Raw genomic sequence first — 25,080 nt, 5'->3', positions numbered from 1 at the left:
TCTCCTGTGTTCTGTCACGCTCCCATCCCCATAAATCAAAATATTTTGGAAATGTCAACCAACGCTCCTACCTGGAGGGATTCCCATAATCCTACAGGCCATATGACCCAAGTCCTGGTTTGCAGGATAAACACCGCCTGCAGCCTCAAACAGATGAGTGTTGAGGGCCAGATCCAGGGCTGGCCCAGAAACATTCCATAGGAAGCTGGTGTCCACACACCCTCCGAAACCCGAGGGCAGAGGCTGTGGCAGGATGAGGACAGCTGGTTCTGCCTCAGAGGCCGCACCACATGGCCCAGTGGCAGCACTGGAGAACCCCAGCATAAATTCAGCCTACGCTTGATTTAAATTCAGCTTAGTGGCCAACATCTACAAATCACACACACACACACACACGGTGTGGATTTCTAGCTGCTTTTGAAAAACAGGAGGCCTGACAATGCTGGGCCACATTCTCACAGGTTCCAGTTGACTTAAGAACTTCCCCCTTTAGTTGTAGCATAGACACCCCAGTTCACCCCAGTCCCCACCACCTGAGTCTCCCGACACAAGACCCCTGATGGAGCCATCCCTGGTTCATGTGTCCTGGAGTCGGTGACCCCAGCTATAGGCCAACAGGCACGTTCAGAAGGAGACAGCAGCGGCTGCACAGGGGCCGGAGCCGCCTCTCCCCGCAGAGGTGGGAGTCCGGGCGAGGCCCGGAGCCCTTCAGTGGACAGCCCCTGCATGGCCCTCCTGGGCCACCAGAGACGCCTGGCCACAAGGTGCAGCAGGGGCAGGAAAGGAGGCAGATGTGGCCAAGGGAAAAGCACCCATGTCTGCAGGGCACGGTAACGCGGTTGTCTCCATTTATTGGTGGTGAGGAAATCCTCATGAGTTAATACAGTGCAGTCTCTCCCCAGAAGTGCGCTGAGGGAAGGGAGCCCTAGAGGAGCCCCAGGAATAGCTTATAGCAATAGTGCTTTGACCAAGAGCTGCTGGGCACAGTCCCTGGGGAAAAGGCATTATCCCCATCGGCTCCTCTCCCACAGCCATTCCGAAGGGGTGAGTGGCCATCAGTCCTTCGGTGGGAACAAGCCGGGAAAGAATGAACAACAGACGAGTATGAGCAAACTGGTGACGACCACACACAGGAACAGGCCCCCGTCCCCTCACCCTGGGCACAGGGAGCCTCAACAAGGGGTCAGACTACAGTGTGTAGTCTGAGGTTTCCTAGAGAGCGAGGAAGATGAAGGAAGCACCGAGAACTTCAAGGGACAGAGAGTATAGAGGGAGGGTTTTGTCCATCAGGCCCATTCACGTCAGAGGACACAGAAACCAACCAAAACTGAATCAGAGACTTCATAAATACAGCTCCTGAATGAGGAGAAACAGATTCAGGGCCGCCTGCCCTGGAAAGGAAGACAGAGACTCAGAGCCAGGGCCGTGGCACGAAGAAGCCGGGGCCGCCAGGCCCTGCTTTCTGGCCTGCCAGGAGAGAAAGAACCCTCGAGGTGGGACACCAGGCCAGAGGCCACCCATGGGCAGACCTCAAGGGTGGAAGGAGCCTCAGGCCAGAACTCTGACAACTACGAGGCCCCGTCTGGACCTCGTACAGAAGGGAGGACCAAGGAGCTGCCTGTCGCGGCACGGGCTGGGCGAGACGAGGGGCGGGTGTGCTCAGCCACTGCCACTCCCTGGACCGAGGACCCCGCCTGCTCCTTGGGTCCATCACAGCATCTGGAGTCACCGGAACCAGACTGGGAAGGGCTGAGCCACAGATGCCTGTGGCTCGGAGAAGAGGGAAGGAAAATTCTTTGGTCCAGACCAGCCAGAGGACCCTGAGGAGGGAGAGGCCGTCACCCGGAGGCCCCCTCCCCTTAAGTCATCTTTCCTCTCAACTGGTCCTGAAGGGAAGTGGGGTGCCCCCTCCAGTGGGGCACAGCCCAGGGCCTGAGCTGGGAGGGGGTGGGTGGAAGCCCCTCGCTGTCAGCTCCTGTCCCCGGGGGACTTGCTCTTGGTGTCACGCTTGTTTCCGAGCAGCTTCAGCACCTTCATGGTCTTGAACTTCCCCTTCCTCCTGCCCTCGGGTTCAGCCTCCTTCTGGAACTCTGCCGGAGAGAAAGGGGAGTCTTGACCACACGGTGCAGGACAGGCCAGGGTTAGTGACGGAGGTCGGGGAGTGCCGGCCCGCAGGGGCTCAGCCCAGCTCCAGCCCCTCCTGGGGAACCCCGGGCACGGCACCCTCCACCCCTCCGAGCCTCCAGTTCTTCATCTATAGATGGGAACCATACTCTCCCCAGTGTTCCGGCAAGGGTCTAAGAGAGCGGAATGAGAGCCATCTGGGAACGCTGAAGCCTGGCACACATTTATCTTTAAAATGATGACGTCCCGGGCTAGTGCTCAGAGCTCAGTGGGTTCCAACACAAACAGTGACTGTCACAGCTAGAAGAAACCTCAGAAATCATCTCTCCTAGCCTCTAATTTTGTAGACAAGGAAAATGTGGGTTTGAAATAGATACCAACTGATCTCTTTGTAGGTGCAAGGCCCTGGGCCAAGTGCTTTACACCTTATCCCAGCAGTCAGCACACACCTGGGAGGTGGGGGCCTCTATCGTCCCCATTCTGCAGACAAGGAAAGTCAGGCCTAGAGGGCGGGGTGGCTGGCTCAGGTATCCCACTAGTAAGCACCAGAGCTGGGACTGGAACCCGAGCAGTCTGAGTGGAGTCCGGACTCAACCACGAGGCCACAAAATGAGTCATGGGTGGAACGAAGATTAAACCCAGATCTCCTGACTCCTGGTCCAGTGCTCTTTTAACCGTTTCAGGAATTCTCTTATTCCCGGTAGGCACTGCGACTCGAGCCCACAGACCCCTCCAAGACCAGCTGCAGATCTCGAGGAGGAATGCACAGCGCAGGGCAGGATCTGTGCCCCACGATCCTCCCCGTGGGCACCAGGGCATCCCATGCCCCTCCTCCGAGCCCCGGCCACAGCCTTCCTGGTTATAGGCTGGCCTGCCTTGCTGCACGTGGCCTTCCCAGCTACCAAAACGGCTGAGAGGTGACACACGCCATCCCTGTGGCGCCAGCTCCAACCCTCTGCTCAACCTGTCCCCCCCACTCCAGGAGTTCAAGTGGGCCAGAGTCCCAGGAGGGGCCCTCACCTTTCTTCTTGATCATGGCTTCCAACATCTTATCTTCCTCTTCCTCCCTGCATCAAGAAAGGGAAGCTAAGGGTCCCACAGGAGAAAGGACCAGAAAATCTCTCGGGCCCTTCCCGCCTCCGACTCCCCTCAGGTTGAGCAAGGGTGCACTGGGATCGCTGGCAGGGAGGGCAGGGCCAGCCCGACTTGCTCTGGGCCCTTCCCCCAAGGATCCCCCAAGGAGGCCCCTGACCCAGCCACGTCACCTCTGCCGGTCCTCATCCAGGCAGTTGATGATGGCGTTGCGCTGCTCAATGAGGGTCACAATCTCCTGCATCAGCACCTTCTCCCGGCCCCGGTCCTCCTCTGTCCAGTCCTTTTCTGTCCAAGGAGGAAAGTTATAGAAGAGACTAAAGATACTGGTCTGCCTACCAAAACACCCTTCTGGGAAGGCCGGCACACCTGTTCTGAGAACAGAGACCGACGCATGCCAGACGGCTTCCTGCTTCTAGTCGTTCATTCAATAAATGTTCAAGGTAGTTTCTTGGAGGAGGCAGGACTTGGGCTGGGCTCACTGAGAGCCTCTGAGGGCGGGCTGGCCAGAGTGGGCAGGGGTGGGGAAAGAAAAGGGCACCCCAACGGTCCTCATGCAGGAAAAGCAGTGCGACCCGTGCGGCATGCTGGGACTTTAATGCCATGAAGAACGGTAGACTGGAGGGACCCTGGGGACAGGGACACCAGCCGGGAAGTGTCCCTGATGTCTCCAGCCTCCTCGCAAAAACCCTGACGACCACCCTAAGGCCCTACCTGCCCTCTCGCCCAGCCCACAGGCTCCCAGAGGATGGATGCCCACACTTGGCCTTCCCTCTACATCTTCCACAAGAGTCCTCCCTGTCTCAAAATAAGCATCCTGAGTCCCCCTCGGCCATGCCCCAACCCCCTACCACCTCACCTCGTCAAAACTCAGGGGCAGGTGGCCCAGCATAGTTCTAGGGACAGCATGGGCTTCAAAGTCACCACCCCAGTTCAAGTCCTACTCTGCCACGTCCCAAATCTGGGTCCTAGACAAGCTATGACCCCGATCTACATGTGGGAAAACTGGGGCTCGGGGAAGTTAAGTCTTTGACCAGTGTCACACAGCAGGGGTGGAGCCAGTATTGAGCCTGGGCAGCCTGATACTCCCAGGCTACAGCCCTTGTGGTAGACATGGGTCCAACCCACTTGGGGGGCCTCATAAACCAGTCTCGCCCCGCAAAAGCAACATCTGATGAGCCCAGGATATGCTGCCACCCTGCAGAGAGCTGGAGAAGCTACACAGTAGGGCCAGGCTGGCCTGGGGTACACAGGTGCTGTGCCCACTTTGGCCACAGGGTGTCTCTGTGGCTCCCTCTGAGTGGCAGCCACATCCCAGCCCCCGAGATTTGGGAGTGAAACAGCAACAGAAAGCTAGGTCTTTCTACGGCTTCCCCATGGACCCTCCTGCCTCTGGGTCTCATCCAGCCTCCCAGCTTCCCAGGATCCTGTCTCTCCACTGACCATGTGTGTGCAGGGAGGGGCACAGGCCGGAGCCAGGAACCAAAGCTCAGCTCTACCACCGACAGGCTCTGCCTCGCCTGTCTTAACACCTGAAGCCTGAGGCTCAGTGAGGCTGAGAAACCGGCCTCCCATCCCCGTCCACTGGCATGTTGGTGGCTGAACACGGGACTGTCTCCAAGCCCAACCCCTCCTGCTGCCCCTCCACCACTTGGGTCCGTCCTGCCCCTCCCTTCCAGAGTCACTCCAAGTCACTCCGAGCATGAGTCACTCTACCTTCCCTTACCCCTATCGTAATGTCCTGCCATGCTCTGGCCTGATGGCCGTGAACCCACAGCTGCCCCTGAGAGGCCTCTGCTGTCACCCACTTAGCGGAGCAGCCCTGGGGCCTGGAGCCCCTCCCCGCTGGGAACCAGCCCACCCACATGTTCGGGGAGAGGGGACGGCCACAGGCAGTCTGCTCCTGAGCCTGACGCTCCCTGTGAGCCTGTCATCCCCGACACCCCTTGTGTCCACATTCCTCTCTCACCGTGGCTCAAGCCTGCCAGCCCAGACGACACCTCCAGGCCCTCTGCTCTGACCCTGTCTCCAGAGTCTGCCTGTGTGTCCCCGTCAGGGCTCTATCTGTCCACTTGCCAGCGTGGCGGGGAAGAACCAGTCCCTGGGGCAGGTGCCCAAGGAACGCATGCGGCTGCACGCACCTGGTTTGTTGAGAAGGCACCGGAGCTCGTACTCCACGTCAGCCTGACGCTGCTCCAGGTTCTGCTGCTTGAAGCTAGGGGGTGGGAATAAGCTATTAATCCGGCCCCACGCACAGCTGCCCTGGCCTGCGCTGTCCGTGATGAAGGAAGGAAGACAGGGGGCTCTCTGTCCTAAGGTCTGCAGATTCCAGGAAGGGGAGGAGCCCAGGGCAGGGAGGGAGGACTCACACATAGATGAGCTCGGACTCCCGCCGCACCAGCAGGTGCTTCTCGTGGATGAGCTTGAACCAGTCCACCAGCATGTCGTCCTCACGGCTCTCTGGAAGCCAGATGCGCACTGAGGCCAGGGCTGGCAGCAGTTCCCACTCCCCCCAGGGAGAGGGGCTCCCGCCAGCCCTGGGTCCCGCCCGCCAGGCGCTCCCAGGAGCCCGCACCGTTCATTCCCCCACGCAGCTTCTCCTCCAGCTGGACCCCGCGGTGCTCCAAGGCATCCAGCTGGCGCTCAATGGTGTCCACCTCCCTGTGGATGTCATCCTCGGGGATGTACTGGTCAGCCTGGACCTGCTCAACAGCACCCCGGTCACCAAAAGGACATCGCCCTCTCCTCCCGCCTGCCTGCTGCCAGGAGCTTTGCCATTTCTCCAGCCGGCACTGGCCACCACGGGCCCAGGGCCCAGCTCTGTCCCACGCCCCAGTGGGGCGAGACGCGGGATCCCAGTGTGGGGAAGGGTCGGTGTGCAGACAGCCGCGACCCCTCCATGCCCCTGGCTCCAGCACGGACAGGCACACCCAGAGGGAGGCACGACTCCCTCCCTGCCTGTCGCGGCAGCCCTGCCCCCTTCTCTGCCACTCCCAGTGTGAGAGTGACCCCATTAGAAAGATAAACTTGAGAACACTCTAAGCTATTTATCCAGAAGTGTATCACGTGAGTGCTTCGATCCTTAAACTATTATTAGAAACAAGTGAAATGCACCACCCATCGCTCCTGAACAGGTGATGCGCCAGAAATCCCTCTGGCTGCGAGTTAAACCTTCCAGCTGGGTCACCCAAGGGCCCCCTCTCCGACATCTGAGGGCAGCTGCCCAGACGGCCCATCCTCTTGAAGCGTCCCACGGGGAACCTAAAGCGACCAAGGAGGGGCCGGGCCCAGGCAGTCTGGGAGCTCCCAGCTGGTACCTTCCGCTTGATGAGTGGGAAGCCATGTCCTGGGGCAGGAGGCCTCGCTGGCTTGGAGCCCTTGGTGGCTTTCTTTGTGGCTGGGGACGCTGTGGGTGATGCCTTCCGGTTAAAAGGATTCTCCTTGCAGGAAGACTAAAGGCAGGGCAACATGACAGAGGATAAGCCTGTGGAGGGGGCAGGAAGACCCCAGTAGCCTTATCACCTGGGACTGTGGAAAGCAGGCTAGACCCCACAGGAAGGGGGAGGAGGGCCCAGGCAGAGAGAATCTCCCAGCTTCCAGTCCCCGATGCACTGTCATTCAACAAACGCTCCTATTTCCCAGCACCTCCCCTGTGCGGTTGCTCGGCTGGAGACTTGTATGTGTTCTTATTGAATTCTCACATGGCTCCCAAAGTGATGAGTATTGTCACGCCCATTTGACAGCTAAAACTCAAGTTCGGGGAGGTTAAGTAATTGGCTCAAGGCCATGTACTTCCCGATGGCCCAAGCTAGGGTAAGAATCTGTTTCAGGGCACGACAGTCATCCAGCACTGGGGACAGTGGACATGGATTTTCAGGCCAGACAGAGCTATAGTGTAGCTCATTCAGGACTCACAGCCACCCTTTCTCCAGCAGGCGCACCGGGCTCAGAGAGGTACAGCTCCTTGCCCAGCGTCACACAGCCAGGAAGTCCGAAAGCAGAGATTCCACCTCCATCCGACCAGCAGATGGAGAAGGGTAGCTCCCTCCCCGCCCAGGAAAGACCCCTGTCCTCTGATGCTGCTCTCCCTGTGCCCAGAGCCCTGCATCTTTCTGTCCCTTTGGGGAGAGCCCTGCCCTCGTGAGGCCGGCACAGCCGGGTGGCCCAGCGCTGGGAAAGGGACCTGCCTGCCACATGGGCCACACCAACGACCTCCCGTCACTTTCCCCAGCTCACTGGAAACAGATGCATCATCACGACCCCAGGGCATCCAGCGGGTTCAACCCAGCGGGTTCAACGGCACTCCAAGGCCTCGGTGAAGAGGCCTCACTTGAGGCTGTGGAGAGCTCTTCTGAGTGTTTACCCAGCTTTCTCCCAGCAGCTGGGGGAGGCAGGAGGGGGCCCTGCTCACCTCCCCTGCACCAGCCCGTGAGAAATTTTCTCAGACCCATAGCTGCTCCGAGTCCGGGCAGCGCAGGGAGACGAGGTTTGGTTTCCGCAGGGCAGCACCACCCGAGCCCCCTGTTTCCTGCCCCTACTGCCTCTGGGCTTCTCTCCTAATTTCGGGGCTATGGGGCACCCCAGAAAAAGCCCACTTGGGGCTCTGCCTCACACCCAGAAGGGCCTAGTAGGGCCCAAAAGCCTGACACCTTAGCCCCTTTGCCTTTTCTTAGCCACCCAACTTCAAACGACCTTTTACACACATACCCCCAGGACAGAAAACAAGTGTTTGAACAAGCTGCCAGTGGGGTAGCTGTCCAAAGCCAGCCCCTCCCCCACCTCCCACCACCAAGGAACCCTGGGGCTCCTTGAGCCAGCTAAGGCCCCTAGAAGGGGCGAGGCCTTCTCAAGGTCTCACAGCAGTTGGGCGGCAAAGCTGGGCAGGAGGCCATTGCCCGGATGGGGAAGGTTAACAGGGAAGGTTATCTGAAAGGCACGTGGGGAGCCACTGGACCAACAGCTCAGCCCCCTCCCCAGCCTACGCTGTCAGGCCAGGCCATGACCACAGCTGCCCCAGGGGCACAGCTGCCCCCTCCACCAGGGCTGGACAAGCCTTAAGCCTTCAGAGGGCTGCAGAGCGTGGGGTAAAAGTGGACAAAAGTGGGTGATAGAACCTAGGAACTAGATGCCCAGAGGAATGTCTTGACCCCTGGCGACCTCCAGTTCTTGGCATGAGATGGAAACAAGTGTGCAAACAGCCCACAAATGTCATCTGGAAAACGAACTCCCTAGGTCGCTCGCCTCATGTCCACTCCACCCCCAAGAAGACAGAAGAGTGCAGAGCGGGTCTGGGAAGGGGCCTCTGGCATAAACAGGGCCTCTGTGAATGGACCAGCAGACGGAAGGATGTGCTGCTGATGGACAGTGGCTGGGGCCAGGCAGGTAAGCAGGTGCCTGAAGGCATCCATGCACGGAGGGCCAGGCGGGTGGAGAGATGACTAGATAGATGGTGGGGTCTGGCCCGTGGATGGAAGGATGGATGGCAGGATCTGTACCTCAGTGAATGGAGAGGCGCATGGCAGATGGACATGGCCAAGGTCAGTCAAGAAGTCAGAGGCCAGCAAAGATGGAAGGCCCTGGACATTCCTCCCCTGAGACCAGACTCCCCACCCCCCATCCACTAGACAGGACGGCAGCTTCTAGTGAGGGCGACACACTCACCTTTACCTGGAGCTGCGGGGATGAGGTTCCAGGGGAAGGCACAAGGCTCTTTTCTCCAACCGACAAGAGAGGGGTGGGGACAGCACCACTGCAGGGCTTGGCTGGCTGGGACCCCGGGCCGCCCCTAGGACTGGGGGCAAGGCCAGGACTGGCTTGAGGTGTCTGGTCCATGCTGGGCTGCACCAGCTCCCCGGAGGAGGACAGGGAGGAGTTGGCAGAGAGGCTGGCAGAGGTCCCAGGGGTGCCAGGGGCATGAACGGCAGGCTCTGAGGAGCTCTTAGGCACAACAGGTGGCTCCAGAAGCTCCCCGCTGGGGGTCTGGCTGGAGCCCTCGGATGACAGGCTCTCCACGCTGAGGGCTGGTGATGGGGTAGCTGAGGGTGGTTCCGAGTGTGAGAGGCGGGAGGCGTGGAGAGCTGTACAAACAGATGAGCAAGTGGGCGCACGAATGAGGGGGCACGGTCAGAGCTTCCGGCCTCACCTAACACGCTGCGCTCTCGGAAACCCATGTCCTTCCACGTCCAGACGAAGCCAGGGCCCAGACAACCCACCCTCACTCCCTCACCCAGCGGGGCTGCCACCTCCACTTCTCCCGCGTCTCATCTGACCCAAAGCCAAGCCGAATTTAAATGGCAAATCTGCCAGGGGAGGGGAGGGCACAGGCATATTCGAGACTGGCCTCTCCTGCGGCCCTGCCCCGGAGCAGAGGTGGGAGGGAGGGCAGCAGGTGAGGGCAGGAGCGGGCAGCCCTCGCCGCGGCCGGCTCTGGGCAGGCGCCGCCCTGCACTTTGATCATCGTGCAGGTGAGGGCTACTACGCTTGAAAGTATTGTCGTGTTTTCCAAGTGAGACAACAGGCTGAGAGAGGAGGCACTGGCCTGAGCGAGGGCTGGGGCGAGCCCGGCTGTGTCTGACTCAGAGCCCTCCCACTGGCTGTGGCCCACGCCTGCCCGCCACCTCCACTTGGCTGACCACACTCAGCTAGAGGGTCCCAGGGATCCAGCACGGGCCAAGGCGGGGACCCCACACCACCTGAGCACCTGCCTCTGATAATCACTAACATGCTCTCGGCCCCACTGTCTGATGGGCTCCCACTGAGGTCTCGGGGGTAGCTGGACCCCAGCCATGGTGGAAGGTGACCGGGCCCAGAGCCTAAGACTACAAGCCAGTGAGAGGCCCAAAGTACAATGTTCCTAGAGGAGAGAGCGGGTGCTGGGTTGAGGGGGTACCACGCCCAGGAGCGGACCCACCACCACTTTCCGTTTGGGGGACCGAGGACAGACACAGGGAAGGAACTACTCAAAGTCACAAGGCCTGAGTCACAGGGCCGGGGCAGAGCCCGAGGCTGCCAGCAACGGAGGAGAGGGACTAGATAGGGACGAGAGTCCAGCTAACCCACGCCTTCCGTGAGCCTGACTGTGCTAAGTGCTTCACCAGATCATGCACTTCATTCTCACGGAAGACCCGTGAGGTAGATCACGCAGGATTAGGCGTGGAGTCTAGAGCCTAGGTTCAAATCCTGCTTCCACTGCTAAAGTGCTGTGAGGCCTTGGGCAAATCGCTTACCCTCTCTGTGCCTGTTTCCTCGCTTGCAGATGGGGGGATGCTACCTACCTCGCAGGTTAGCTCCAGCATTAAGTGAGAGGACACACGTGAATCACGTGGCAGCTGGCCGAGAGGGGATCCCACTGCACCACACCCCCTGCCCGGCCCTGGGGCCCTGGGCTGACCCAGGAGCCCCGCCCCCGAGTGGCGACTGTCAGGAGAGCTCGCAGGGATGGCACTCACCGAGTGGGGACGCGCTGGGCGCTCGGGGGGCAGGGCGCTTCTTTGTCTTGGGGCTGCTGGTGGGGGTGATGCCATACCACGGGTGTAAGGACTTGGGTGTGGACTCTGGGTGGGCCTGAGCGGGGCCGGTGGCCTGGCTGGGTGCAGCCGGGGGCTCCTCCTCCTCTTCCTCAAAGGGGTTGTAGGGCTTGGGCTCCGGGCCAGCCACCGCCGGGCTCCTTGGGGCGCCCCCCTCTACGCCTCCATTCTCCACCCGCCCACTGTGCCGGCACGGAGACCTGGGGCTGCCGCTTGGGGGCAGCGGGGCTGGCTTCTTCTTTGGCTCTGCCTGTACCAGCGTGATCCATGGGGGGTCCTTCCTGGGGGCTGGCGTCCTGGAGAGCGGCAGGAAGAGGCAGAAACCGTTAAGAGGCAAGGGGGACATCGTCCTTCCCTCTGGACGGTTCTGAGTCTATTTCAAAGGGGGGTGAATGAGAAACTGCACCTTGCTCCTCATCCACCCCCAGCCCAGTGGGGCCACTCTGGGCCCGAGGATAAAATGGACTATTAGAGTCACATCCCAGCTGGGCCCTGTGAGGCCCAGAGAGGGTAAAACCTTCACGTCACGCAGCCTCCGTAAGCGCAGCCCAGGAAAGGGCCCACAAGGGGCTCCCTGTGTGACCCTGAGCAAGTCACCCGGCCTCTCTGCATCAGTCTCCCACCATGACATGGAAACAAGCAGCAGCCTCACCTCACAAGGTCACCGTAAGGACCCAGTGGGCACCTGGCACACGGCGGGTGCTCCCTGAGCATTAACTGCTGTTGGGCTGTGGCCCACCTTCCGCTCAGACACGCAGGAGAAGCAGAGCTCCAAAGAACGGCTGGAAACGGGTGTCCTCGCCTGGGACGCAGGGTCCCAGGGTCGAAGACCTGAGCCACGTAACGGCTGAGCCTTTCTGGGCCCTTTTATACCTGGCTGCTAATTCTCACAGCTCTATGAGCCAGACCTGGGTCTCCCACGCTACAGAGGTGGTGGAGGCTCAGAGAGGTAAAGGGACCCCAGAGGGGGCTGTCTCCATCAACCACTGCCACCCACAGGGGAGGCTCCAAGGGGGGCCTCGGGGAAGGGAGCGCAGCAAACCTGCCCCACCCAGAGATGAGCCCTGCCCATGCCCAGGAGCGTGTGGGGTGGGCCAGGTGCCCGCAGAAAGCCTCGCACCCCCCACAGAGGCCCCAGGGGGACCCCCATTCCCACTACCAGCCCCCCTGAAAGCCTCTCAGGGCCGGCATACCTTTCCGACAGCTTGGGCGTCCCTCTCGGCTTGGGGACGGGGGGTTCGTGCAGCCTTCCTAGATGAGAAAGGAGAGTAAGACAGGCCTTCATGGGCAGCTGTGGGCTGGAGAGCAGAGAGGCGCACCCGGCGAGGCACCTGGCGAGGCGGCCAGAGTGCCTGCCCCCCCAAGGCCGCCCTTCCTTCCTACAGGCAGCTCGGCCGCACCTGGACACACCTACTTCCCCAGCCCGGCACTCAGGGAGACCAGATAAGCTCCGAAGGTGACCGGTAGAGAAGGTCAAAGGGGCCAGGCCAGGGCACCAGAGACCCCATGTGCACTTCAGTTGAGAAGAGGAATCCAAGTGCCCCGCAGACACTTCCCCAAAGTAGACAGGAAACACTGTCACAACTCAGCCCCAGTGTCACCTCCTGGAAGTCTGTCCCCTGACTTCCAAGAGCCCTTGGTGAACCCCATACAGCCTCTGCTCCCCCCATCTTAACAGGCATCTAAGTCCTACTGAAATCCCCGTGCCTGGGCCTGTCTGCCCCTGGAGACTGGCAGTGCCTGAGAGCAGAGACGGGTCCAAACAATATCTCTGTCCCCAGTGCCCAGCTCAGGGCTGGGCTTGGAGCAGAACTGAACTGAACGACCCCGAGCCTCTCTCCCGCAGGCCCCTCGTGGTGTCCCCTAACCTAACCACCGTCCCTAACCAAATGATCAGGTCCACCCAGCGCATCTCAGGTCACAAGGAGCCTGGGGAGCCCAGCAAGGTCATTTGAGAAGGCCCTGTGATGGGGGGTGGGGCAGAGGTCTCCACCACAGTTCGGACCGGCCTAAAGGGAGCCCCCAGGGGCCCGCTGCCCCCTGCCCCCAGCCCAAGACCTACCCTGCCAGTCGTCCAGACACTGAGACAGGCGACAAGCACATGGGCTGGGCGTGAGGGGGGAGGTCGCCTGGGGTGTGCACTCAGACTGGCCAGGACATTTTTTTGTCCAGCCTGTGGCCCGAGCATGGAGAGCAGAGCCCGGCACAGGGCCCTCAGCCACTACCTGCTGCACAAACTAACAATGGCAGAAACAGGCGCCGCCCACACGAGGCACACGCAGGCACCCAGGGTGGCCCCGTGAACGCTCCCGGTGTTTAAACACCAGACGCTCACCGTTCACCAGCCCGCTGCCGCCACCCTGCTCCGCCGAGTTCTCAGGCTGCAGACTGGACCGGGGCCGGGGCGTGGGGGGCGTCAGGGCTGTGCTCTCGGAGACCTTCCTGGGGGCAGGCGTGGGGCAGCCCGCTGGGGGGCTGGCCAGCTCCTGAGGTTTGTCAGGAACCTGAGGCTTGGTGGGGATCTGGGGCCGGGCCTCGGGGCTGGCCTTGGGCGCGTCCACCTCAGCTGCGCCAGGTCCGGGGCCGCCTTCCTCCACATCCGCGGCTCCTTCTGCTGCTTCCTTTGCTTCTTGCTGTTGCTTCGGCTGCGGAGGGGGCCCAGACTTGGCTCCCGACCGCCCACCCGGGCCCAGCCTGGCACACGGCTCCGCACACACGAAGGTGCCCTCCTCAGGCCCACTCCTGTAAGCCCCGGGGAGCAGGGTGCTGGAGCACTGCCGACACCTGCCAGGGAGAAGGGGGACAGGGGATCTGACCTGGCTCGGCAGCCCGGCCCAAGGCGCTGGCCACCCCGCCGCCAGCAGCCAAGGCTGCCGCCTCCCTCCCCTCCTCCCACCTGCCAGCCTGGATTCTCTCCATCCTCTGGACTTTCCAGAGGAAAAGGCAAATGGCAACTGTCAGGATCATAGTAGAACAATAAAACCACGTGAAATCAGCAACATCAATCCTGAAACACGCCTTCAGTTTAGGCTGCACGAGGAAGCAAAGATGTCGCCCCGAAGGGGTGCCATCCGGTGTGCAGGCTGCCACTCATTAGTGGCTCAGGAAATCAATTCGGCAGTTTTCAACCAATCAGGGTTGTTTTTTTTTTTTCATAGAAGAGAATAAAATTAAAACTAAATTAAATGTCAGAGTATATCACGCTTGTTTCATGAAACTCTAATTCTAGTTGTGTATCTCTTTATATACGTTGCGCTTCAGGTATGTCTTTACAACTGGTCAGTGTTGAATGGATTTCTTACTGGGGGTCATGTAAAAAATTTTAAAACACTGCCCTAGTGGACAGATAGGTCCGGGTCAGTGTAACGGTTCCCCTCCCTGAGATTCTTCCCCCATGACATCTCAGGTCGGCAGTCAGGTCCCTGGGTTCCAGGTCCGGCCACACACGCCACATACACACACACACAACCACGACCGAATGCATGTGGCAACTCTCAGTCACCGGCTCCCCTTGACGTCTCGATTTTCTTTTCTGATTTCTTTTTGTATAACATGTAAAATGTTCTCACACATTTTCTAAGTTATTTGCATCTTCCTGGCCTCTTATTCTATTTTCTCTAAGCCTGGTTTCCTTTGGGAGCCATACAAGAAAAGCAAGTTGTTACTATGATTCTTTTTTTAATCGTTTTTTTTTCCCAGTGGCATTTAAAGCCTATTTTGCTCCTTAAACATCACCGGGTAGTTCACCTCAAAGAGCGCCGGCACTGGAGGCAGAACCCCTGAGCTCCGGCCCATTTCTGTCTCTAATTATGGGACTGAGCAAGTCTCGTGCCCTCAGTAGGTCTCAGTTTGCTCCCTGGTAAAGTGGGGATACGCTGGACGCTCCAGCAGAAAGAGCCTGCCACGGGGCCTGGCGCGTGGGGGCGCTGAATCCACGGACGCTCCCTCTCTGGTGCGGGAGTGCTAGGAGGGAGGCCCCTGCCCCCAGGCCCCGCCCCCCCCCCCCCCCCCCCCCGCCACTCACCGGAAGCAGTGCCGGTGGTACAGCTTGCCCTCGGCCAGGTAACGCTGCACCAGGTGCACGTGCTGCTGGCAGGCCGCGCAGGTGCTGCTGGGGGTCCGGTGGGCACCCTGCTCCGACAGGCAGCTGGAGGAGAGCTCCTCGCCCTGCAGCGAATGGGGTGAGCATGTGGGGGTGGGGCATCGTCACCAGCCTTCGTGAGGGCTGCTGTCCCCCAAGGGCGCCTGAGCTTCACGGTGCTAATGCAGTTCATCAGAGCCCCAGAGGGGCGGGTGGTGGAAGTGGCGCTGTTTCATAGATGAGGAAGCTGAAGCCCAGAGATGGGGAAAGACTTGCTCAAGGTCACTGAGTCAGGACAGACACATGAAAGTCCTGTCTTCAGTTTCTGGGGCCTTCCCCCCGCCCCAAGAAAGGCAGCTACCGGCTGAAGAACTTCTTCCCCTCAGCTGCTCTTGCGCCTCTCCCGTCCAGGCGGGCTGGCCCCCAGCAGGTGACTCTCTTCTTAGGCTCACCTCACCCGCCTTCTCTGCCTCCCCTCCTAGAGCCCCAGCAGGTTTAAGCCCTGGTTTCTCTACTTCTAAGCACCGTGACTTTGAGCAAGTGGTTGGTGTCTCTGAGCCTTGAGTTCCCACCTGCAAACTGGAACCCTGTCCCCTGCCTGTCTGGGCCCCGCACCTGCTCACTGGGCACCGACCCTGAGCCCGGAGCCTCCGACAAGGAGCAGATGGAAGCAGGAGGGAGAGTCCTTCGCACACTGTGAAGTGCTGTCCAGATGTGAAGGGCTAGTGTCATCTCTCTAAGCACCTGGAGCAGGTGACTGGCTGTGTGACCCCCACTTCCCAGCTGAGAGACCTTGGGCAAATGACCAAGCCTGAGTTTGTCTTCTCATCTGTGCATCGGGGCACACGATACTGACCTCCAAGGCTTGTCGAGAGGATTAAGCAAACACCATGGGAAGTCGAAATCTCTGTCTCGACAGGAACCGAGGGAGCATTTACCATGTTGTTAGATCCCATGAGTCCCAGGATGGCAAAGCCAGTGCTGTGGACTGCGCCATGCGCCCTTCCCAGGCCCGGCGTCTCCTGACACCACCTCCTACCCTGGCCTGTGATTCTACTTCCAAAGCCAACAGGAAAAGGATAGACCACTCTGTGAACTCTGCATTGGCAGTTGTACCCCGAGGCCACCCTCTCCACCTGCACCCCACTCACCCACCGCAGATATCTGCCTACCTGAGCCTTATAACCTGCTTCCGCTGGAGCAGATGCTTCGGATGGTGGGGAGGAGGGTGCCAGGCCCTTTCTGGGTGGCGAGACCCCAGCTGCCAAGAGACAAGAAAGAGGCTCTGAGACAGGTGGAAACCCTGGAGTCACAGGAAGCCCCAGTCTGGCCTGAGATTCAAGGTCCACAGGCATCACCTTCGGTCCCAATGCAGTGAGACCGGAGCAGCCTCCCTCTTCACACAGGCCAGGGGACACCTCCAGTTCCAGGCTGAGTGCTGAGCCCAAGCTACTGAACCTCACTGAGCTGCTGCAAAGGGGGACAGTGACTCCTACTGCTTGGGGCAGTGTGAACAATAAAGCAACGGCGCGATCGCAGAAGTCACGGCACCCAGTACGTGATAGGACGGGTCGCTGCCCTCCCCCCGGGTAAGGGGGCCGAAGGGGACAGGACGGTGCTGGCCTGAAGGTTCAGGAAAATGGGCTGGCCCTCTGGGCCGACAAGGAGCTGCCCTGCCTCCGCCCACGTGGGCAGGTGCGGCCCAGAACCCTGCCTGCTTGCCCTCCAATGAGAAGAGACCCGCCCATCCCACCCCCATCGGCCTCCTCCAGCACTCCACCCCTTCATTACTTCAGCAAATATTCAGTGAGCATCTACTCTGCGCCCAGTGAGTAAAATAAAACCCCCAAATTCACGAACTGTATTCCAAAAAAAAAAAAAAAAAAAAAATGGTATTTTATTGTATAATTAAAAAAATAAAACCCAAGTTCCTTACTGTGGTCTAAAACAGCATTTATCAAACTTCAGGTCATAATCCGCTAATGGACCCTGAAATCAATTTGGTGAACTGCAACCAGCACATTTGAAAAGTGAAATAGGACAGATCCGCGTGCATCACATGTCGTGAGGGGAAGAATCATTTCCTGAAACTTGTTTCAGTTACATACATGTGCATCAACTGAGATTGTGCTGTGAAATGTTATTTCTTACCAAGAGTCATGTTCACACACTTTTGGGGCCCAGCAGCCTAATCACGCCGCAGTCCCTACGGGCCCCTCTGTCCTCGTCTCCTCCTTCCCCGCCGCCTACTGAGGCACACGGGCCCCCTGCTGCCCCCTCGCCTGGAACATTCCTCCCCAGATCTTCGCACGGCCTCCCTCTCCTCCTCGTTCAAGGCTTAGCTTAAACGCCACCTCCTCGGAGAGGCCCTCCCTAACCACTCATTTAAGGCAGCCACCCTTTGCTCCTACCCCCGTTGCTCTCCATCCCATTACCTTATTTTCCTTCCATATTAGACTCTCCTGAAATTATATCACTTATTACTTTGCTCTCTCTTCTCATCCCCCATCCATTAGACTGCAGGCTCTGTGAGTCTGTCCTGTTCTCATCCCTCTGCCTAGCACAGTCCCTGGCACACAGTAGGGCTCAATAAATATCTGTTAAATGAATGAATAAGTACCAGGTGCTGGAGCTACATAGATGTAAACTAGGCGAAGACAGTCTGCAGGGGAAGAGAGAGGAACAATCAAGATATTATCACTAGTCTTATGTTCACCTGGGGGCAGGGGGCTACAGGAGCATCTGCAATATATCAGGGCAGGCTGCTTGGAGGTGGCAAAAGGGAAGGTTAGAGGAGGAGTGGAAAGAATGTGCGAGGGTGAGAAAGGAAGAACAGAAAGTGGAGTTTGGGGCTGGAGGATCACGAAGAAGGCTTAGCAGGGAAGAAACGTGATGTGTTCAAAGAAGCATAAGAAATTCAGTAGGACCACAGCTGGGGCAATGAGTGGCTCAGGTGAAGTGGGGGGAGGCCCTCGGGAGCCCCAGTAAAAAGACAGATTTTATCCCGATGACACCCATCCCTGCCACCCTGTGGGGCAAGGACCTCTCCTCTGATTTCCCAGAGATGCTGGGTGCCCTTCGCTCACACGCTGGTTCCAGACCAGGAGTGGCTACTGGCAGTCAGGGGTCAGCTGATGTGCCCAGGGTCACCGGCACCCATGGAGCCTGGCACAAGCTGAACGCTCAGCAAGCGCTGCGGTGTCTCAGCCAGGGCCGGGCTCCAAAGTTACGCGGCCCAGTGAGGTCACCCTCTGAAATCCCCCCACTCGCCCACAAGGTACAGTACGGGCGGGAAGAACCTAACAGCCGGCTTTGCCTCCCGGCTGGGAACGCAGCACAGCGTTTCCTTTGGTTGAGCAGCAGGCGGGATGAAAATGGTTCGCCTTTGGGGACTGAGTTGTATGAACAGCATAAGCTGTACTTCAGGAACAAGAATCCCCACCGGCCCGGGGGGTGTGGGAGCTGGGCTACCAGCTCCCCTCCCCCACTTAGGTGCCTGTGAGGACCCAGGAACAGAATGGCTACCACCGACAGTATTATTGAGGGTCCCTACCCTGAAGCTCCCCAGAAGGTGGCCCTCCAGGGAAGAGGATTGGGGTTTGCAATAAGGAACCCTCCAAAAGATAGGGCTGGACTGTGATTCTAGGTAAGTAAGTTCGACTCTACCCAATGGAGTGAAGACATCCTACTAACCCCGAGTCCTAAACAAGAGCCAGACACAGGCTCACACTTCCTCACATCAGCACTGTGAGACAGGAGCTGTTCTCACCCCCACTGCAAAGGGGAAACTGAGGTAGGGAGGTGACCATGGTGGCCCACTGTCACCCAGAGAAAAAATTTTGAGTCTGTGTTCTTAACTTCTACCCTATTGCCTCTCATCAAAGACTTTTATTTTGATTTCTATCAAAATACACATAATGCGATTTATTCAAGTATGACATTAATCTCTAGCATTATCTCAGGAAGGGGGAAGTAAAGAATTATTTTAATTGTTATGCTCTTTTCTCTGTGTTCTAAATTGTCCACACTAAGCATGTTTTACTTTTAAAAACTAAAAAAAAAAAATAAAAACCTGACTTCACGGAATGCTTTTTTAAAGAGATGGGCTGGGATTGTCCACGTGGAGAGCAGAGGCAGGAGGTAGGGCTGAAATGGGGCAGGGGAGGGGCGAGGCGCCCACCCCCTCAGGACCTTTGGACAGCAGTGACCCAGCGCAAGGGTCAGGACACCTCGATTCTCGACCCAGCCTTTGAGCTTTCATGCTGTGTGCCTTGAGCTCCCTCCTTCCCCTCTCTGGGCCTACTTCTCTGCAGAAGGAGAGGCCCAGTTGTCCCCAGGAGATTCCTGCACAGAGATTCTCTAGGCAGGAGGCTCTGTGGCCCCCCAGTGACCTGACTCAGAGCAGAGAAATATGCTTGTGCCCCCCAAACCCCCTTCTCCCTTGCCCACCCACCCTCAACTCCCCGGCTTCTCCATTCTCAGTCCTTAAAGGTCACTTCTGGAGAAGACAAGGCGCAATAGCCCTAGGAGGCCACTTCCCTGCTGGAGGAAAACCCCAGGGAAGTACCTGCAAACAGGAAGTGAGGGCGGGTGCAGAGGTGAACTCACAGACAGCAGTGAACCCGCCCTGCTTTGTCTCTTCTCACATTATTTTGCTCGATTATAGGTTTTGCTCAATAAACAGCATTTCGATGCGTGAAGGAATGATCCAGTGAATGAAGGATGTGCTGCCTTCCTAGCTGCCTGCTGACACACACCCCCAGTCTCACCCCCAGGGCCAGTCTCCCTGAAAGGCTGTCTTCCTCTCACCTTGGCCAGGGCTGGCGAAGTGGTTGTAATACTGGGACACGTAGGTCATGATGCTGAGGCAGTCGGGGACACTCATGGAGACCATGTCATTGGGGTCCAGGAGAGCAGGGATCCCCAGCTCCTTCTCGGCCACTTCAAAGGCCTGGGGTGGGGACAGGTACAGGGGTGCGGGCAGAAGCAGCCACAGCAGGAAGAGGAAGAGGAGGCAGGTTTAGCGGGTGCCCCGTGGCTGAGGCTCAGCTTCTCTCAGGGAGATGGGGGGACCAGGGCAGAGGCTCCCCTCAGCTCTGGCCTCACACAATGACCCAGAGAAGGGAGAGGCCTGGTGCTCTGGGAACAAGTGAGTTAGACCTAAGCAGGGGGCAGGGGAGAGGAGCGGCCAGGGCCCGAGTGCCGGGCACTCCGAAGGGAGCTATCCAGGAAGGAGCCCCCGACCACAGCTCCTGCCCTGCAAGACCCCTGCCCACCCCCCACCGCCCACACAAGGCCCCTTGGGCTGCCATCTAGCTGCGGACTCACCAAACGGTTATTCTCGAAGACATTGTCCTTGGAAAGTGAATCGAAATCTCTGAAAGAGGCAAAGGGGAGGAGGAGCGCTGAGGAGGTGACTGTGCAAGGGTGTGAGTCCAGGAGCCGGTGGAGGTGACCTCATCCCAGGGGGAGGACTGTGTGGACTGCTGAGGAGGAAACCGAGGCAACAAGCACACCCTCGGAGAGCCAGGGCTGCCCGGTGGGGGCACGGGATGAGCTCATGGCACCCGGGAGCATCCAAGCGGAGACTGCAAATCACTCAGGACAAGCAGGGCTCAGCTCCAAGCTTTCAAGTTTAAATCCCTTCCCTCTTTTCAAATTCTGGACACCCTTCCTCAGGAAGCCATGTCCTGAGTCAGTGGCAAAGATAAGACTAAGACGAATGCTTGTAATTACAGGGACATCCATGGCATTTGGGCCTCATGCGGGCACTGTGCTGAGCTCCTGTCTTGAATTTACATTATTTTCGACTCTCTCTGACGGGTATTGACCCCATGCTCCAGATGAGGGCACTGAGGCCTGGAGAGGGGAAACCTGCCAGCCCTGGAGTCCATACTCCTGGTCCTTCCACTGCATGTCACAAACCTGGAGAAGCCACACCAATCTGAAACGCAACCCAGCCTGCAGAGGAGTGTGTTTTTTTTGATGGGCCCAGGAATAGAACAAGTTTGAACAAGAACGGAAATCGTACATACTTACAAACACTGAATGGCTGATTGGCCCTGCCGTGCCGCTTCTAGGGGCACTTTCTCTTGGGGGGACAGTGAAGGGTTTCCTAGTTTCTAAGCTGGGACAGGCGAGAGGCAGCGAGGCCTGCCTGGGAGACCCCGGGAGGGGACGGCTGGCCAGCCTGCTTTATTTCTCCCCCTCTCCCTCTCCCTGCCCCAGGCTGCTGAAGTGGCAGAAACCGGAGGAGGCAGCCTGGCCTTCTTGCCGCGCAGCCTCCTGGGTGCACCCGCCCGGAGCCTTGCCCTTCTATGGCTAAAAACTGCAGCCTGCCTGCCCGATGCAGTGGGCCCAGAGGCTGGAGAAGACAGCACATCCTCCAAGGTCTAGGTCCCAGGCCCTGTTCTTCCAGGTCGAGCTGTGTGACCTTGGGCAGGTCAACAGTCTTCGCAGCCTTCATTTTCCCACCTGTGAACCGGGCTAGGCTCTAGTACCACCTTCCAGTCCAGGACTGGTGTCCAGGCTCGGTAAAGGGCTGGCCTCGCAGATGTAGGGAGCAGGCAGGTCCGCCCTCCTCTCCTTGCCCGCCTCCCACACACCCCAGCTTCTCCAGGCAGAGTCCAGGTACAGCGAACTGGGGCAGAGGCAGGAAAGGGTGGCTTGAGAACCGTGGAGAGAGGTACCCCCAGGCTGGGTAGACTGGGGAGAGAGGAGGCGACAGTGTGTGTGCCTCAGCCCCCTTTTGCCACCTCTGTCCAGGCCACTTCCTTCTCCCCCCAGCTGGGTCCCTAACTCCCCTTGCTCTGCCACTGCCTAAGACTGGGACTCTCAGCGAGCTATCTAACATTGCTAACCCCGGTCTGTGACGCTGAACAGGGTGAGGGGACACCAGCCTAAGCCCCCGACAGAGGCTCGTTCCCAGGCCAGATGAGACAAAGCAACTTGTCTCGGTCGTTCATTTCAATCTCCCAACAGTATTTCGAGAAGGCTAGGGTCACATTTTGTTCACCCTGTGTCCCCAACACCCTACACAGTTCCTGCTACTTAGTAGATGTTCAATAAATGTTTAGTGAATGAAGAAACGTGGGAAGCAGTGCGAAAACCATAAAGGCCCCCGAGATTCTACAATTCTTCCTCCAGTCTCTTCCCCCACCCCCATCTCTGTCTCCAATCAGCATCTGGGCTCCGTAAGGTGGAGATTTTTCTGAGAGTTTTCGAAGGCCCAGGGAGTTCTATTTGCCTGGGGGAGATGAAGGGCACAAAAATGAAACCCACGTGGTGTCTGCGCTCGAGGGAGCTTAAGGATGCCTGGGCTGGGGGTAGCGGGCAATGCACCAGCCTCCTCACCCGGCAGCGGAACCCCGCCCCCCGCAGAGGCAGGGCCCACAGGGCCACTTTAGGGGATGATTCTTGCCCCACCGCTCCTCTCGTGGAGATCCTCCCCTACCCATCGCTGAGGTCCTCTCTATGCCTTATGTGACCCTTGGGCCTCGGTTTTTGTCCTGTGTTGGCAGGACAAAAGGACTGTCCTGAGGGACAACGGGCTGGCAGCCCAGGCGCTGGCCTGCCTTGTGAAATGAATGCCTGGGGTGATTCCAGATCTCTTCTCAGGAGGGGGCTGCCCTCCATTCCACACCGACTTGAGTCACATCCCCCCTCCAAGCACCTGCATGGCTCCCCATGGCCCCACCCACCCTCCTTAGCCAGCAAGAGGCCCTACGCACCGCACCGCACCGTGGCTCAGCCACTTCTGGCCCTCCCTGCCGTGTGCCATGGGCAATGCTGCCTGTGGCTCTGCTCAGGTGGTCCCCTCTGCCCAAACGCCCTTACCTGGCTCCTGCTATCTCCTGGAAGACTAAGTGACATCGGGGAGGCCTTCCCAAGCCAGCACTTCCCACGTGGAATTATTGTCCCTGCTTCTACATCTGTTACCCCCGTAGGCTGTGGGAGACTGTGTGGGGTTTGTCTCTTTGTTGGTTGCTGTCTCCATCATCACCCGGCACAGTGCCCAGCAGAGTAGTAACTCTGTAAATACTTGTTGAATAAATGAAGGAATAAGACACTTTCACCACCATCCCCTACTGCCTGATAACAAACACTATTTGCATAACTTACGTTAATTGAATGCTCATTACCTCATTTAATCCTCAGGACAATCCTGTGAGGTCAGTCTTATTATCTATCAACCCCATCTTACAGATGAGGAAACTGATACCCGGAGGGATCCGGTATTTACCCAAGGGAGCACAAATACCCAAGGGAGCACACATGAGACAGCAAACCAATCAGCATGCACTTTGACGCTGGAAGGCTCAGACCCACTGCGCGGCTTAGCTTGACACCCGAGCGCCTGCACACACTGGCCCTGTCCCCTGCCTCCTGGTCTCGCCGCCTGGCCCCCAGCCCAGTCCTCCACTCCAATCCAGGTGCCATTCTCCATCCCACCCCTCCCTGCCCACTTCCGTTAGTGCAGTTGTCACATGCCCCACAGCAGGCAAGACCCACCTATGTCTCTACCTCGTCTTATTTATTTATTCTGCATCCACAGCTCTAAAACTCTCTCCTCCAGGGCCCAACCACAGACACTGTGCCACATGGTACGGAGCCAACCAAAAGCATGAGCCATCGAATCCTTGAGGCCGTCCTTTCCTTCCTGCCTGCCTTCCTCAAAGCCCTCCCAGGTGCAGTCCTCAGGGAGTGCAGGTCTTACGGTGAGTCACATACAGAGACTCCAGATCCTGCCAGGCTCCGGGAGCCCTTGGTCGGGCCTGTAGGCAAGAGAGGCAAGTACCATGACTCTTGTCCCCAACTTGCAGATGAGACAGGAAGCAGAGGAAAGGTGGGCACCAGATAAACTTTCGCTCAGTGTTTTTATGAATGAATGAATGAATGAATGAATGAATGAGATGCTAGGGCCTAAGGTAAGAGGGAGCTGAGATAGAAGCCCAAATCAATTGTTCTAGGGGTCTGAATAAATTTTCCCATGAGAACCTCGCTGGGCAGCTGGGGACAAGAATGGGCCATTTCATACCCTGGAGCAGCCTAATGGTGGCTGTCAGTCAGACACCAGTTTATACTGGGCCTTCCTGCCCCCCTGAGGAGGGCAGGCCCGGGAGGCAGGTCCGTGTCCTGACTGGGGGGTGGGGTTACACCCATTTATCCAACCACTGTTAACCTAGAGTTTCCGCCCTGCCAGGCACTGTGCTAGTAGTGCCCCAGCGACAAGATCGATCGCATGAGGGAACCAGAGAAATGAGGTTCACTGTACTCAGAGCAAGCCCCCCCCCCCAAGAGGCCTCAATGCCTCACGGGGAGGAGGGTGCTCAGTGTGCCTGCCTGAGAAGAGTTTAGTACAGAAAAGGCCCAGAGTCCCCCCAAGGAGGGCTCGGCGCCCCTTCAAAGGGCCAAGGCCTTGGAGGCTGTCCCTTAAGCCCCTTAGGCGGAAATCCAAGCCCTGTGGGCGGGGTCACCCCTTCCCCCCCACCCCTGCAGCAGAGGGACCAGCACGCGGCGGGTGCAGGGTCCCCCCAGTGGGCAGGGTCAGAAAGACCTAGTGGGGGAGGGGGTTGCCCCGGATTCGGGGGCGGGGGGGTGTCTCGGCGCCCATCGAGGCGCTCAGAGTCCCTCCGCAGGGTCGGGTCTAGGTCTCCGAGGGGCGGCGCCTGCCACCGCCCGGGCCCCGCGTCACTGAGGGGGGCGGGGGTCCCCAGCCCGGGCCCCGCCGCCCCACGTCCCGGCCCGCCCGCCGCCCCGGCACTCACAGCAGGTCGGGCCGGTGCCGGTGCAGGATGGCGCAGAAGGCCAGGCCGTCCCGGAAGGAGCTGCTCAGGTCGCGGACGTCCACGCCGCGGTAGCCCTCGCACTGGCGGCGGCACCAGGCCAGCAGCGCGCCCCGCGGCCCCGCCATGAGCCGCGCGGGCTTCGGCCCGGCTCCGGGCGCCCGCGAACAAGGCCTCCCCCTCGTGCCCGCCTCGGCCCGGGCTCCGGCGGCGGCTCCCGCGCCGCGCTGCCGGGCGCTGCTGCGAGCTCCGGGCGGGCGCAGGGCGGGGAGGAGGTGGGGCCACGGCCTCCGAGTCCTCCGCCGGGCTCCGGCGCGGGGTCCCGGCTCGGCCGCCCGCGCCCCGCCCCGACCTGCCCGGACCTGCCCGGCCGGCCGCCGCCTACTCGCCGCCGCCTGCTCCCGTCTCTCTGGGCCGGCCGCGGGCGCCGGCGTCCGGCTGGCCTCGGTCCCCGCCCGCCGCTGCCGGGGAG

General features: G+C 59.2%; 1 protein-coding gene across 2 annotated transcripts; it reads right to left on the bottom strand.

Annotated features, from left to right (window-relative positions):
• Nucleotides 1-819: 819 nt before the first annotated feature.
• MICALL1 (MICAL like 1) lies at nucleotides 820-24,980 on the bottom strand. Of its 2 annotated transcripts, none has more exons than XM_036237475.1 (16): nucleotides 24,591-24,980; nucleotides 20,152-20,200; nucleotides 19,633-19,774; nucleotides 15,996-16,084; nucleotides 14,767-14,909; nucleotides 13,078-13,526; nucleotides 11,936-11,993; nucleotides 10,665-11,038; nucleotides 8,878-9,293; nucleotides 6,534-6,668; nucleotides 5,792-5,918; nucleotides 5,586-5,676; nucleotides 5,358-5,431; nucleotides 3,390-3,504; nucleotides 3,145-3,191; nucleotides 820-2,093 (listed from the first exon to the last, which is right to left on the bottom strand). In XM_036237475.1, exons 1-16 carry the CDS (start codon nucleotides 24,734-24,736, stop codon nucleotides 1,969-1,971), a joined length of 2,580 nt encoding a protein of 859 aa, XP_036093368.1. In that variant the 5' UTR covers nucleotides 24,737-24,980; the 3' UTR covers nucleotides 820-1,968. The 2 variants fall into 2 exon arrangements, with proteins under 2 accessions (XP_036093368.1, XP_016017245.2); XM_016161759.2 differs by having other exon boundaries at nucleotides 1,626-2,090; nucleotides 24,591-24,759.
• Between the last annotated feature and the right edge of the window lie 100 nt (nucleotides 24,981-25,080).

The sequence above is a fragment of the Rousettus aegyptiacus genome, unplaced genomic scaffold (assembly GCF_014176215.1).
Source record: "Rousettus aegyptiacus isolate mRouAeg1 unplaced genomic scaffold, mRouAeg1.p scaffold_m13_p_2, whole genome shotgun sequence".
In the NCBI taxonomy this organism is placed as follows: domain Eukaryota; kingdom Metazoa; phylum Chordata; class Mammalia; order Chiroptera; family Pteropodidae; genus Rousettus; species Rousettus aegyptiacus.
This window is presented reverse-complemented; position numbering and strand designations above follow the sequence as displayed.

Bases quoted from the DNA above. Each gene is read 5' to 3' on its own strand.
- MICALL1 (XM_036237475.1), bottom strand. From the start codon at position 24,736: ATGGCGGGGCCGCGGGGCGCGCTGCTGGCCTGGTGCCGCCGCCAGTGC. The intron at 20,201-24,590 runs GTGAGTGCCGGG...TGCCTCTTTCAG, and splicing joins CGGCACCGGCCCGACCTGCT to AGATTTCGATTCACTTTCCA. The intron at 9,294-10,664 runs GTGAGTGCCATC...CTGTTTGTACAG, and splicing joins GCCCAGCGCGTCCCCACTCG to CTCTCCACGCCTCCCGCCTC.